The following is a 13,491-nucleotide window of genomic DNA, read 5'->3' as shown; positions in this document are numbered from 1 at the left end:
CGTTCCCCGCCGAGGAGAGGCCACAGACATAACCACAGCCCTCCTTATAAAGTGCCAACTACATAAGAGCCTCTAAATTAAAGAAATCCTAAGGAATAATTCATATTAGACTTATTTTTTCTTTCCCCCCTCCCTCCTTCTTTGGTCGTGCTAGAATGGAGCAGGTTTCTCAAAAGGCAGAGGAAGCCAGTCGGGTCAGGACAGCACCAGATGGGTATGTACAACATGCATACAGCGTCGTTGATTTGCACAGTTCCCCTGCAGATCTGGCAGAAATCGTCCAGAATTGCACACCAGGGGTCTAGCCCCCTTTAGTCTCCTCTGGACATGTGGTAATAAGATATAAAGGATGCTTTCTTCACTAAATAGTGCTATGCAATGTTTGGAAATACCAACTTAAAAGRGCCTTTAGACTGGGTTACAGCTTTGCAGCCCTTGCTTGTGTAGTCCTTAACTCTATWGTTTGTATTTTAAGAAGCAAAACCTGTTCTTTCTGTTCTAGAAGTTTTGATCAAGGCTTTTATGGTTTTTTTGACCAAATACTGAAAACATTGACTTGTTGCAGCTTGTTTGACAGGATTGTAGCATGGTGACAGAATTGTTTGCAGTCCTCAGGTCACAAAATACGTCTTTGCTTGCTCTAGTTGTTTGACCTGCCACTCATATTTCACGTTCCCTGCTTGTTCTGGGCCGTAAAGAGAGGTGTTCAGTGCAGCGTTCACCAGCTGCCGTATCCCAGTGCTCAGGGTCAGTGCTACGAGTCCCRTTACATACTCCAGGGGGAAATTTTTGTTGTGACTCATTTAAGGTTTGCAGGATTGAGGGCAATCAGAGCATCACGCTGGCCTGGGGTGCAGCTCCATTGTAATATTTGTAGTTAGCACTTGTTTGGAGCCACTTCTGCAGAAGTCGTTTTGTCAGTGAACCTCCCAGGAAGAGCATGGGTAATGAAGAGCCGTGTGCTCTTTGCTTTAAATGCAGTTTGACATATGTTGCTAGTTAGCAAAGTAGCCMCTTGAAAGACTTGTTTGTGCTGAGTAGGAGGGGAGATGCTCCTGTTAAGAGCTGCACTTGGGGATAATCCGAACAGACTGCTCTGTGGACGGCTTGCTGGCAGTAACTTGATTGGTAACTTGATTTTACAGGGTTATTAGTAACGAAGCAGGGTGCTCCTCAGCCCTGTCAAGCACCTGTTCCACTCTCAAATGCTTGCATTTGAGAAGTCCGGAATATTTTGTTTGAAAGGATTTCATCTTAGGTGCTTGAAATTATGACCATCTTTTTCTAGTGATTCTCTACAAGAAAAGTCACATATTTCTGCCAAGATAGTAATTAGTTTGTAAATGTAAACCAAGCTTTTAACAGGCATCCACCTCCTGAGTATATTACTATGTTATTTGCCAGCTTCCTCTTAGGGAAGCTCTGGAAGGGTGGACTCCATGAGTGGACAGTGAGGTGGATTTAGAACTGGCTGGATGACAGAGCCCAGAGGGTGGAGATTAATGGGGCCGAGTCCAGTTGGAGGCCTGTGGCCAGTGGTGTCCCCCCGGGATCACTGCTGGCCCCACTGCTGTTCACTCTGTTCATCAATGACCTGGACGAGGGCACAGAGTGCACCCTGAGCAAGTTTGCAGATGATCCCAAGCTGGGTGGAGTGGCCGACACTCCGGAGGACTCTGCTGCCATCCAGAGGGACCTGGACAGGCTGGAGAGTTGGGCAGAGAGGAACCTCATGAGGTTCAACAAGGACAAGTGCAGGGTCCTGCCCCTGGGCAGGAACAACCCCAGGCACCAGCACAGATTAGGGGCTGACCTGCTGGAGAGCAGCTCCACGGAGAGGGACCTGGGAGTCCTGGTGGACACCAAGTTGCCCATGAGGCAGCAGGGCCCTCGTGGCCAAGGAGGCCAATGGGCTCCTGGCTGCATGAGGAGGATGTTGTCAGCAGGGCAGGAGGGGATCCTGCCCCTCTGCTCAGCTCTGGGGAGGCCAAACCTGGAGCACTGGGGGCAGCTCTGGGCTCCCCAGGACAAGAGGGACGTGGAGCTGCTAGAGAGGGGCCAGCGGAGAGCGAGAAAGATGCTTGAGGGGCACTGGAGCAATGGAGGACATTGGAAGATCTATCATATGAGGAAAGACTTAAGTGAGATGGGCCTGTTTAGCCTGGAGAAGAGAGGGAATCTGATCAACATATATAAGTACATCAGAGGAGAATGTAGGGAGGAAGAGGCCAAGCTCTTCTCAGTGGTGGCCAGTGACAGGACAAGGGGCARTGGGTACCASTTGAAACCCAGGCAGTTCCATCTCCATGTGAGGAAGAACTTCTTGGCTGTGAGGGTGCCCGAGCCCTGGCACAGGCTGCCCAGGGAGGCTGTGGAGTCTCCTTCTCTGGAGATCTTCCCAACCCGCCTGGATGCCGCCCTGTGCCCCGTGCTCTGGGTGTCCCTGCTGGAGCAGGGGGTTGCACTGGGTGATCTCTAGAGGTCCCTTCCAACCTCAACCACTCTGTGATTTTATGATTCCTCGTGGTATAGACTATCTCATATAGTCATTGTTCAGACTTCTGAGAGCAATTTCATGGCCAGTTATCACTATTCCTATAAACAAAAGATGTGGCAATGATTTTTAARCCCCCTCATAAGAAAAGACTGTACATGTCCCTCTTCCTTCCCCTTTACTACTCCCTTCTTTTGTGGTGTTAGGCAGTTATTTTTTTCCCAAGAGTGTAAACTCTTTCTTTCCACCAGATGTCCCTGTTGAACCTCTCCAAACCTGAAGCGTGGGCAGTGTAGRGAATGTTTGCTACCGGGGCTCTTACTGGTCTGCCTTAAGGATCTGCCATGTCCAATCCATTGCATGTAGAGTCTCTTCAGGCTACGTGAGGTCCTTATTCAGTATGTGCTATGCCATGGTTGGTGTCGTGTGTTAATTCACACAGATTCCAGATTCTGGATAGAGCAGAGCTGTCTAGACTGGATTACTGCAGGCTTTTAGCAGCTAAACTTTGAAGATCTCCAGGAGAGAGGTCTCAGAAACTCTCTGGGCCTCTATTCCAGTGTCTGACTGGACACAAGAAATTACTAAGATCTGATAAGGATTTTCTGTATTGTTGCTCTTGTTGAGCACCTCTCAGCTTGTCGGAGTGCCGCTCCATCTCCATGGACCCTCACATTCCATGTTGAAGACAGGAATTGGATCATCCTCTTGTCCTCCTGAGGCTGAACAGACCCACTTGTCACAGGCATTGCCTGTGCTCTGGTCCCTTCACTGCAGGAATATTGACCCTTCACTGGACTTATTCCAGTAAAGCARGATCCATTCAGTCCTGGAGGAAGCCCAGAGCTGGAGACCAGTCTCCAAACCCAGTGTAATGAGGAGCAGAATGAGAGAACCGATGGCTTGGGTGGACCTCGTGGTTGCTCTCCTGTGGTGCAGCCCAGCGTGAACCTGCTGTGGCCATGCTGCACATTGCTGTTGCTGACCAACACTGATCACTACTGAGATGCCAGGGGTGACCCACGGCCACCCAGGCTCTGAGCTCCTCGTCGGGTGTCATCAGCCCCATGGAGCTGGTGCTGTGCCCACCACGTGGTCCAGCCGTTTGTATCTCAGCCTTTTTGGCATGGGGTGCCCCAGGAGGGTGGGTTACAAACCTTGATAAAGTCAGTGTGAGCACCAGGCACTGCTCTCCCCTGGCCCACAGCATGGAGACTTCCTCCTTGGGGGTAATCAGGGTGATGATTATTACCTACCATTTTGCCCTTGGTAAGGCTGTTGTCCTTCCTAGCCATGGTCTTGCCCCTCTAATAACACTCATACTCAGAGGAGATCAGAGCCCTACTGGGGGATAAAGAGTTCCTTGTGTCTATGTGCCTGCAGTTCTAAGCGTTGACCTTTGCATATTTAAAGGTTTCCAACCTCTGTTTTTCCTCTATCAAACAGCATGTGGTTAAGAAGTTCCTAGGTTTGATATCCAGTCAAAATATACCAGTGTATTTGATTGATCCTTTGGTGCTGGGACTGATTGATAAAGACATTGAACAGATCAGAACTACTTCTGATGGCCCTAGTCCAGAATGCAAGTACTTCTGTGCTCCAAGAGACTTCACTACATTTGCACTGTTGGACAAGACGTGGAAACATGAAGTAGGTGCCTTTTCTTCTCCAGCTCACGTTTGGGTATTGCAATCAGAGTCTTGCGACATAATGTTCTCATTAATGTTTGTATTAACGTCCCTGAATACATTCTGTAGAGATCTTGTAAAAAAATTTTGCTAACTTCTGCTTAGAATGTTTTTAGAAAGTGTTTTATTCTCTACTTAGAAAATTCTGCATAGAACAGAAATAGAACAGAGCAGCTAGAGTCATAAAGACTGTAAAAGTTATGGCTTTGAGATTTTCAGGGAAATTTGGAGTGATTTAGTAGTAGAATCTCTAGTARTGTCTGTCACTGACTTTACCATTAGTATCTTTGAAAAATCTGAGTGATATCTCCTGGTAGCTATTTGTGTACATGGATAATTTTCTTAGAATGGTGAAGGTGGAATTAATTGTGGGAGAGATCTCGGATTATGTTTTGTATCAAATGAAGAGTTTCAGCAAAGGGATATTTTTTGGTGCTACAAAAGCAAGCCTGATGCAGTGTCAGAGAAAAAGCTTGCAACATTTACTTTGATGTTTATTGAATGATATGAGGGACAAAAGATCAGGAAAAATAGCAGTTGCAGGTGGTTATAGCTGTGATTCTAGATTCTGTTTTGGGTACTTTGTTACCCAAACCTCTAAACAGAGAAATCTGGGAGTAGTGCTGGTCTGTAATCAGTGCTGTAATAGCTCTCTTTGTTTGTGTTCTCCTTAGTTCTCTTTTTCTCTCATTTTTAAGGTGGACCTTTTTAGAACTGCAGAGAGGATGGGCTTCCAGTGGCTGAGGATCCTACACAAGGACCCGCGCCTGGATGGGATGGACGACCTGTCCGGGACGGAAATCCCCTTGCACTACATCTTCAAACTGGCCTCCCATGCCATTCACCTGGTCGTCTTTTACGAGAGGAGCGGCCACTACCTCTGGCACGGCCCTTTGCGGCTCAAGCAGCACATGGACAGAAAGTTTGTGCCTTTCAGGAAGCTCCACTTCGGTCGCTACCCGGGCGCCTATGAAAAGTGAGTTCGCAGAAGAGGGAGAAAAAGCTGAAATGGCCCTTCCTCAGGAGCTCCTGTATGTAAAATCACAGTGCTTCCTGAAAATCAGGGGGGAAAAATTCAGCTCATGAATAGTTAAGCTTTCAAAGTTTAGGTAAACTAAATGYGTAAATCCAAATTATCTGCCAATTAGAGTTTCCTGCTGTTTATCACAGATTCACAGAATGGTRGGGGTTGGAAGGGACCTCTGGAGACCATCTAGCCCAATCCCCCTGCAAAAATGAGAGAGGTGAAGTAGATGCAGCAAGAAATTTAGTAGTAGCAGGTGCACATTGGGTGTGCATTAAGATATTTTGATATCCAAAAGACACATCTGACTTARCATTTAAAAGTATCTGATGACTGTCCTCTTGTTTCTGAAGTATTCTGAAATAAATGTTGCATAGGATATGGGTATAGGATATGTCACTATCATATCTTGATCGTCAAGAAAAGGTGTAAACAATAGAAGTCTGATTAGTAATAGTCTAAATGACTAGTGTTAAAGAATGTAAATAATTAGAAGTGACTTCTGTAACACAAAAGTATGTGCCACGTGTTCCACCTAATGCTCCTGTAAAGCCTGGAGAAGACTCCTGCTTGGAGGAGTTAAATGTTAAAGTTAATGGTATTACTTGTGCACAAAGCCAATCTTCCTAAAAAAAAAAAAAAAAGAAAAAACAAAAGTCAGACACACACACATAACTATTAACTTTTAAGAATATTATTCTTACTGTTCTCCATAAGAAATCAGAGAGAAACAGCCAAGCATCTCACAGGTGAAGTCTCTTTATGCTTTTTCTTAAAATTGAGGCCAATTTCTTCCTTTTCTAAACCAATAATYTGTATTTGTTATGTGCCTACACATATAAAGCCATTTTTGGAAACTATTATATACCGCACCTCATTCATGCAACAGCTGAACAGCTTTTGTATTTTAAAGCTAATAACCTCCAAATAAACGCCAGACCTGGGATTCTCAAGTGCATCTGTATATAGACAACCAAAAAAAAAAAAAAAAGAACACCAGCCTGAATCTTCAAATACACTGAATAAAATCTTTGAACAAATTTAATCTTCTTTAACAAGAATTTAAATTTTGTAAATGCGTGAGGAATATGTTGAAGCTGCTTCTTTTGTAAGAAATTCTGGATATGTCTGGACAGAGGCATCATTGGCAGTTCTTTGTGTTGAGTTTTTAACTGAATCTAGAGGAGAGAATGAGAAAAAAAGGGAGAAAACTTGTAAAGGAATTAAATGGAGTAATTTTTCTTTCCTTGCAGGCCTGAACTTCTGCCTGTTTCYCTTGATGACTTAAAAGTTCAAATTCCCCAAAATCCGTCCAATTTTCTTGAGGAGATACCACACTCTAGATTTCTTGAATGTAGGTACAGAGAAGCTCGGGCTTTCTTTCAGGTTAGTGGTAATTGAATAGTGTCTCTGAGATATAAATTGCTCATTGATGTGCCCAAACCTACATTTTTCCATTGTGTTTGGCTTGAGTGGGTTTGCATATATAAAGTGAAAATACAGACTCTGAGACTTAATCCACAGAAATTAGTAAATCATAATAAAACAAAAACTTTACTTTGGTAGCTGGAAAAGATCATCACTCTCTTTGATTTGTGAGGGTGCTTATTTCCATGATCCAAAACTAAAGATTGGGTATCTATCCGTAATTCTCTCATATTTGTTACTGTTAAATATATTTCGTGTAAATAAGACCAAGATTTTGTGTTACCTTTGTGGACAAAAGTATGACTTGTTGAAATTCTCATCATTTTCASTATTTCTTTTATGCATCCTATCCATGTACTTGCAATTCCACCATTCCAGCTGTGTTTGTGTGAATTGGTAAATTTGTTCAAACGTTCCCTTTTTTCTGTTCCTTTTTCTCCATGTAAGCAAATGGTTTCCTCACTGCTTAGAAGAGTGTTCGATTCAGAGTATTGCTGTCTGATTTAGCAGATAGTGGAAAGCTTCCTGCTGGGGCAGGGAGGTCCTATCTGGGCAGGAGYTAGTTAGTTCAATATGAAATTGAATTACAAATGCTAATGCTACAGAGGGAGAATCAGGTCACTGAATCTGTGACTTGTAGCTCTGGGGGAAAGGGCAAAAAGAGGGCACCAGAGTTTCCATTCTTCAGATGTTTGAGAACTTGGGGCAAAGATTTCTCTTTTGACCTCTGTATGTGAAGCCATCCTGTCTTCCTGGACTACATGTGGGATGTTGCTTTACCTGTGGCGTCCAGGAATCAGCTTAAACCTGGCATGAGCCACCTCTTACASAACAACGTGGCTTAGAAAGTGTGTTGGCCTTTGGAGCTTGTCTCCTTTTGCTGAACTCTCCCTGTATTGAAACCAGGAGTTGTCAGGTCGTCTGGAAAGTAAATTCTTGTCTCAACTGTGTTGGGGGAGCTCCCAGTGAAATTAGTAGTGATGCTGGGAGGCTGGTACGTCATCCACGTGCTCAATAGGTGATGTTTGCCAGGCTTTTCCTTACAACTGCTGGGTTTGCATTACGAAAGATCTTGCAGATGGATTTTTGTAGCTGAAGAAAGGCATTATTTTCTGTGCACGTTACTGTTAATAAATGGCAGAAGTTGTCAGTATTCAGTTATAACACTTGGTGGCGCCAAGTAAACTTGTAATAACGCTCAGAATCTCTCTAATTCTCTTTCTGTCCCCGTGGAGAAACGCGRTGCCCAATACACATATTTTTTTGCTCAGTTTGATTTGCATTCTGATGGTTGGAAAAGCTGAGGAGTGATTTTTCAGAGTTTAATTGCCATTCCAGTGCATATTGTCAAACATGGGAACGGATAATTCCCAGATGCTGTGTACATAAAATTTGTAAAGGTTTTTTTTTTTCCTTAGGACACTGAAAAATGAAGAGAAATGTTTGCCCTCTGTGAATAGTTCACTCTCCCTTTGCTTTCTAGCTGTACCCTGATGACGCCTCTCTGGAGGCAGTGGAGTTCAGGAAAAGGGCAAAATCCTTGCTGCATCTGGCTGCCCTAACACTGAATAACTTAGGAGTAACGTTCTGGCTGAGCAGTGGAACCTGCCTTGGTAAAACATTTCTGTTATACTGCATTTTTTAGCTCATCTGAAATTTTAAGYGTTTAATTMTCTGTTGCTTTTATGATTTCAGCTGAAGTTAACAGCTAAAATATTTGAAGGTGGGAKGCAKGTGCTCTAKATTAGCTCTATTAAAACAAACCTTTGTTTTTTTTTCTTTTGATCAAAATCCTAAGCCTTGAAGATGCTGAGTAAACCTGAAGATAAATGCATAGTGCTATTAGAAAGCACTCAGCAATTCCCTTATTGCACAATTTATTGAAGTGGTAGCTGAAAAATACACATTTCTCTGGTGTTCCTATATACTGTCACCTCATTTTCTTTGCTTGTCACAACTGACTTTTTAAATGCTGTTTACATATATTTTAAAACACAACCTTTTATGTGTCAGCCTATTACAGTATATTCTGTAGAAGTTGGAAGTAATATCTTTAGCACAGAAGAAACAGGATCTGCTTCAGATGTGATAAAGTCTAAGTCCATACGTATGAGCATTTAACTTGCATTTGTTCAGTCTTATGGACAATCACCTCCTGAATGGACAGTTACCAACAAGCTGCTCTAGTGGCATAGGTGAAATGATGTACTTCTTGTTTTGTTTTGGTAATTAAAAAGTGGTTTACGTCTTGCTATTTAACATACTTGCTTCAAATTAAAAGCAGAGTTGGATCCATGTAGCTGTTCACTGCTGACAACACCTGCACCCAGATCTAATTTATTTTTTCTTGTAAGACATTGGGATTAGAAAAGTGAAGATATTGTATCTTTAGGAGGGACAGTGATTTCTCCCTTGTTCCTGACTTTCTGAAGAAGGGAGCTGACTATAAGTAGAATAATATTTCTTTCCTTCATTATGGTCAGTTTGAAGCTGCAAAAAGATAGAAATCTTGTTTATAGCCTCCTTGAAGGATCTCAGCGTGTTGGCCTTACGTCAGTTTAGTCTTAGTTTGCTGTAGTTCTGCTCTCTGTGTTGTGTGTGTTGTGTTCCAAACCTCATGGTTCTGAATTAACTAATTATTATTATTTTTTTTCCCTCTTCTCCAGGCTGGTATAGACAGTGCAATATCATTCCTTACAGCAAAGATGTGGATTTGGGGATCTTTATAAAGGACTACAAAGCAGATATCRTTCCAGCATTTCAGAAAGCAGGATTACCACTGAAGTACAAATTTGGCAAGGTATGCAGATAACATATGMTTGGCTTCATGCATTTTTTTTTTTTTAGGTATATTATTCTCAGTGTAGCTACAAATTATTTCCATTGAATTGGATCTTTGAAGTTTCCTCCTACATATTTACTTATGAGTGATCTCCTTAAACATACAGTCTTACTGATTTTTATGTGTTCTCTTGGGCAGCATGTGGCAATACAGAACACGTTTAATCCTATTTGGAGTTTATGAATCTACCTCACAGAGCTTTAAAAATAATTTTAAAGGGATATAATTTGTTTTAATTGGTGCAAGAGAAAATAAAAAATTAAGGTAAAATTAAGTCTTTAATACTGAATGGGCCTGGTCATAGATGAGGAATGTGATGGCACTTAGACTGTCTGGCACAGAGGGAAAGATTGCTTGAGGAGAGCATCAGCTTATGTGGACCCTTACTGAGCTGTGCCAGAGAAAAGGCTGTAGCATGGAACCTGAAGGATAAAGAGGAAAAGCAAAATTAGAGGGAGATTGCAGAGATTTAGCCACGGTTCAGGAGATACTTCACTAATTGGTGCTAGTGGATGTTTTACCAGAGAGGTATTTTAAATAAAGYCACCCATTGAGTCATGTGTTTATTCACTGAGGTTTCTCTGCTCTTTCATAAGAGGAGTTTTTACCAAACTGCAGTCTTAGGATGTGATAGCATACTGTGAGCTCTGTGAAGAAAGGTGCTTAAGGCAGATCACTTTTCATTCGTGATGCTCAAATTATAGCAAATGCTGATCTGTTATAGTKCAAAGAGAATGAATGAAAATAGTTTGGTCTAGAGCACCATCTTTCTTTACACAGCTCTTGTGATGTCCTGCAAGAATTCCTGAAGAAACCACTGCTCTTTGCTTCCCTGTCAAAAGAAAGGGACCCTACAGTTAAGCCCAAATAAAGAGCTCGGTCTTGGCTTTATGAGAGAGAGCAAAGACTTGGTACTAGAGATGTGGGGCCAGATTAAGGAGGGAGATGATAATCCCCATCAAATTGAAGAAAATTTCCAGTTTTCTCAAGGCATCAGAAAAAGAAGTTGGTAAATTAGTGTATTGGTATAGGTTGGTATAGGAGACCCCCTGCTATGGAATAACCTTGTTCTTTGAGATCTGATGGCATCATTAGCCTTGCATTTTTTTGTCATTGTTTTTTTATGAGTGTTTGTGTTTSTCTTGCAGGTAGAAGACAGCCTGGAACTCTCTTTCCAGGGAGAAGGTGATATAAAACTTGATATTTTTTTCTTCTATGAAGAGGATGACTACATGTGGAATGGAGGAACTCAGGCCAAATCGGGCAAGAAATTTAAGTATGAATTGACTGTATCTGTATCTCTAGTAGGAAAGGAATTGAACTAGTTAGTGTTGGTGTCCCGTGTTGTGTGTTGGACTAGGCAGTTATCAGAAGGGAATCAGTGGAGATTTTGAGCTTTGAAACTACAGAAATTAAAAAGAACAGTGATCCCTGTTCCCAGAAAGGTGCTGGTCTTGTCAAATGTGGATTTTCTCGTGAAATCTTGAAAAACAGTGGCCTGTCAACTTCTCACGCAGACACTCTGAAATGTGACAAAGGCAAAGAGGTGYGATAAGAAAGGAGTCTTGAAAAATGTGATAGGTGCATGTTTGATTTTGCAGTAAAGAATTAACCTTCTRTCTTGAGGAGAGCATTGTGGCAAAAGGTCTGACGTGCACTGACGTACACASTAAAGAAAGAACATGGTTTGGGGACATTGTTGGGGTCATTTTAAGTGTTTCTCCTACAGGAATGTTAGGACAGCTGCACAGATGACCACTACAGGTCATTTTGTTGTTCCCATTCTGAAAATGGAGTTTTAAGTAGGATTCCCCATTTTGTGCCTCATTCTTTTCAGCATTACTAAATGCAACATTTTTTAGTCTATCAGCAAACTCAGTGCAGGTTTTGATGATTAGATTGTTTTTTATTTAAAATACCTGTTTATTCTCCTTAAAATTSACTATTCAGAATTCAGTCTCTGCTGAGTTGCATCATTTCAGGGGCTTGCTTCTAGCTTTTCCATGTGCACATCCACTGTAATTCCATTTTGTTTGTTATCTGGATTATTTCTGTAATTAAATATATATTTTATCATTATAAGCCCATGGAGAAAGTTTGTCTACCTTTTCTTCCTCTTGGTACCTGTTGTTTCGTGTTTCAAGGTTTAGTTTAGAGCTATTCAGTGGTCAGTCCCTGGRTATAAATTCAGAAGTGCTTGATTATTCTTTTTTTCCACTTAAGGCATAAAATTGAGTTAGTTTTATGTTCTGAAATGTTTGCTCACTGTTTAGAAATAATGTTAGCTTTATACTTAAAGGAATATGGTGAATTTTTAGTTCATCYAAGTGTACAAGGCTTTTAACTTCTTCTTCCCTTCCAAAGGGGCAAAGTGCCTGTGATTTCTTTTTAACCAGTCACCATTCAAAATGAAATTTTAAAGTAACTTTTTCCCTGCAAGATTTCACAGCATGGGGAGTGGGAGTGCTGCTCTGCAGGATATAGGCTCTGCTGTTTGCTTGTTTAGCAGCTGGGCTCTGGCCTCATTCTGATGAAACTGAAACTTGTCCTTGCTTTTCTGCTGTGCATTTGCTGTGCAAATCTCTGCATTTCCACCTGGTGACAGGTAAAGCTCCTGTTGACCCTTCTAGAGAAAACACAGATGCAGAAGAAAGTTGTGTGGTTTTTTTGTTTGTTTTGTTTTGCTTTTTTTTTTTTTTTTTAATTTAAACAGGCTAAACAAGTTTCAAGAAGCACAGGGTAGCAACTATATCTTAATACTTTGCAGCTGCTCTGACTTTGGGAGCATGTTTAAACATGCTCTGTTTGATTGGATTGAAGGAAGGTGGAAACCTGTCTTGAAAGCAAGTTATTTTTCTGGGATTTGGATCTTTTTTCTTTTAAGTTAACTTTCTTGTTTCCAGACTTGTCTTTCTTGCTGCTTTTACCAAAATTTCCCCTCAGAAATTAACATATATTAAAGCTCATGCCACCTTAAATCCAATTTGAGGGAAAAATAGAGATGAGAACGAAGTAATTTCCTACAGGTGACAGAATAGTGTAGCAATAGACAAGCAATAGATTAAAAAAAGCAGTAGAATCAAGGATACATGACAGATATTGATTGGCTTTTGTTGATAGCTCCATTCTCTAGTAAGTAATCAATAAGTTAAGAACTTCATGAATTAACTTCATGGACAGGACATTAGGTATTGCGAGAAACCATAGAAATAAGTCGGTGACCTGCAGCTGCTTCCCTTCTGCGCAGATTTAAGCAGGTTTGCCCCTCGCTCCTCTGCTGACGGCCAAATTCTCTTATGATGCAGGTACCTCTTCCCCAAGTTCACTCTGTGTTGGACTGAGTTTGTGGAGCTCAAGGTGCACGTGCCCTGCGAAACGCTGCAGTACGTGGAAGCCAACTACGGCCCGGGCTGGCGGGTGCCCGTGAGGACCTGGGACTGGAAGAGCTCCCCGTCCAACGTGCAGGACAACGGCGTGTGGCCCCTCGAGGAGTGGGATGAAGTCATTCAAACCTACTGATCCCCTGCCGTCCTGGAAGCTCTTGGTAATTTTCCTTCTCCTTAAGGTATGGAGATAAATTCCTTTTGTAAGGTCTCATCTGTTTCCGGAGGGGGTGTTTACGTTTCATGTAGTTGATAGTTACCTTCATCCTGTGTTCTCCCAAACACAGTTAAAGGAAGAAACTGAAAGCTGGATGTAGGAATTGAAGAGAAGGCAAGGGGCAAGGAGAACGTGCAGAGGGAATATAGAGAAGAAATAAACTTATGGGCAAATGAATGTTTAAATAAAAATCTTGGCCAAATGGCTTAGACTTTCCAGAGATCATCAAAATTCTCAGGCTCAAGAGGAAATAGGATGGACAAATCCCAGACAAGAGGGACGGTGCAGTGCGGTGGATCGAGGGCTGGCTGGATGGCAGAGCTCAGAGGGTGGTCATAAATGGGGCCGAGTCCAGTTGGGGGCCTGTGGCCAGTGGTGTCCCCCAGGGGTCAGTACTGGGCCCAGTGCTGTTCAA

At 42.3% G+C, this 13,491-nt stretch overlaps 1 protein-coding gene across 2 annotated transcripts in view; it reads left to right on the top strand.

Moving 5' to 3' along the window:
• The window catches only part of FKTN (fukutin), a 17,729-nt gene that overhangs the window by 1,881 nt on the left and 2,357 nt on the right, over window positions 1-13,491 (top strand). The window contains exons 2-9 of one of the 2 annotated variants that reach the window (XM_026049955.1): window positions 155-214; window positions 3,941-4,144; window positions 4,881-5,158; window positions 6,460-6,592; window positions 8,118-8,247; window positions 9,301-9,434; window positions 10,625-10,752; window positions 12,782-13,041. In XM_026049955.1, coding sequence (XP_025905740.1) covers window positions 155-214; window positions 3,941-4,144; window positions 4,881-5,158; window positions 6,460-6,592; window positions 8,118-8,247; window positions 9,301-9,434; window positions 10,625-10,752; window positions 12,782-12,995 — 1,281 coding nt within the window. In that variant the 3' untranslated portion in view covers window positions 12,996-13,041. The remainder of the gene's footprint in view (window positions 1-154; window positions 215-3,940; window positions 4,145-4,880; window positions 5,159-6,459; window positions 6,593-8,117; window positions 8,248-9,300; window positions 9,435-10,624; window positions 10,753-12,781; window positions 13,042-13,491) is intronic. The other variant, XM_026049956.1, reaches the window with a different exon arrangement.

Source organism: Nothoprocta perdicaria, unplaced genomic scaffold (genome assembly GCF_003342845.1).
Source record: "Nothoprocta perdicaria isolate Ctin4 unplaced genomic scaffold, notPer1 scaffold_63, whole genome shotgun sequence".
In the NCBI taxonomy this organism is placed as follows: domain Eukaryota; kingdom Metazoa; phylum Chordata; class Aves; order Tinamiformes; family Tinamidae; genus Nothoprocta; species Nothoprocta perdicaria.
This window is presented reverse-complemented; position numbering and strand designations above follow the sequence as displayed.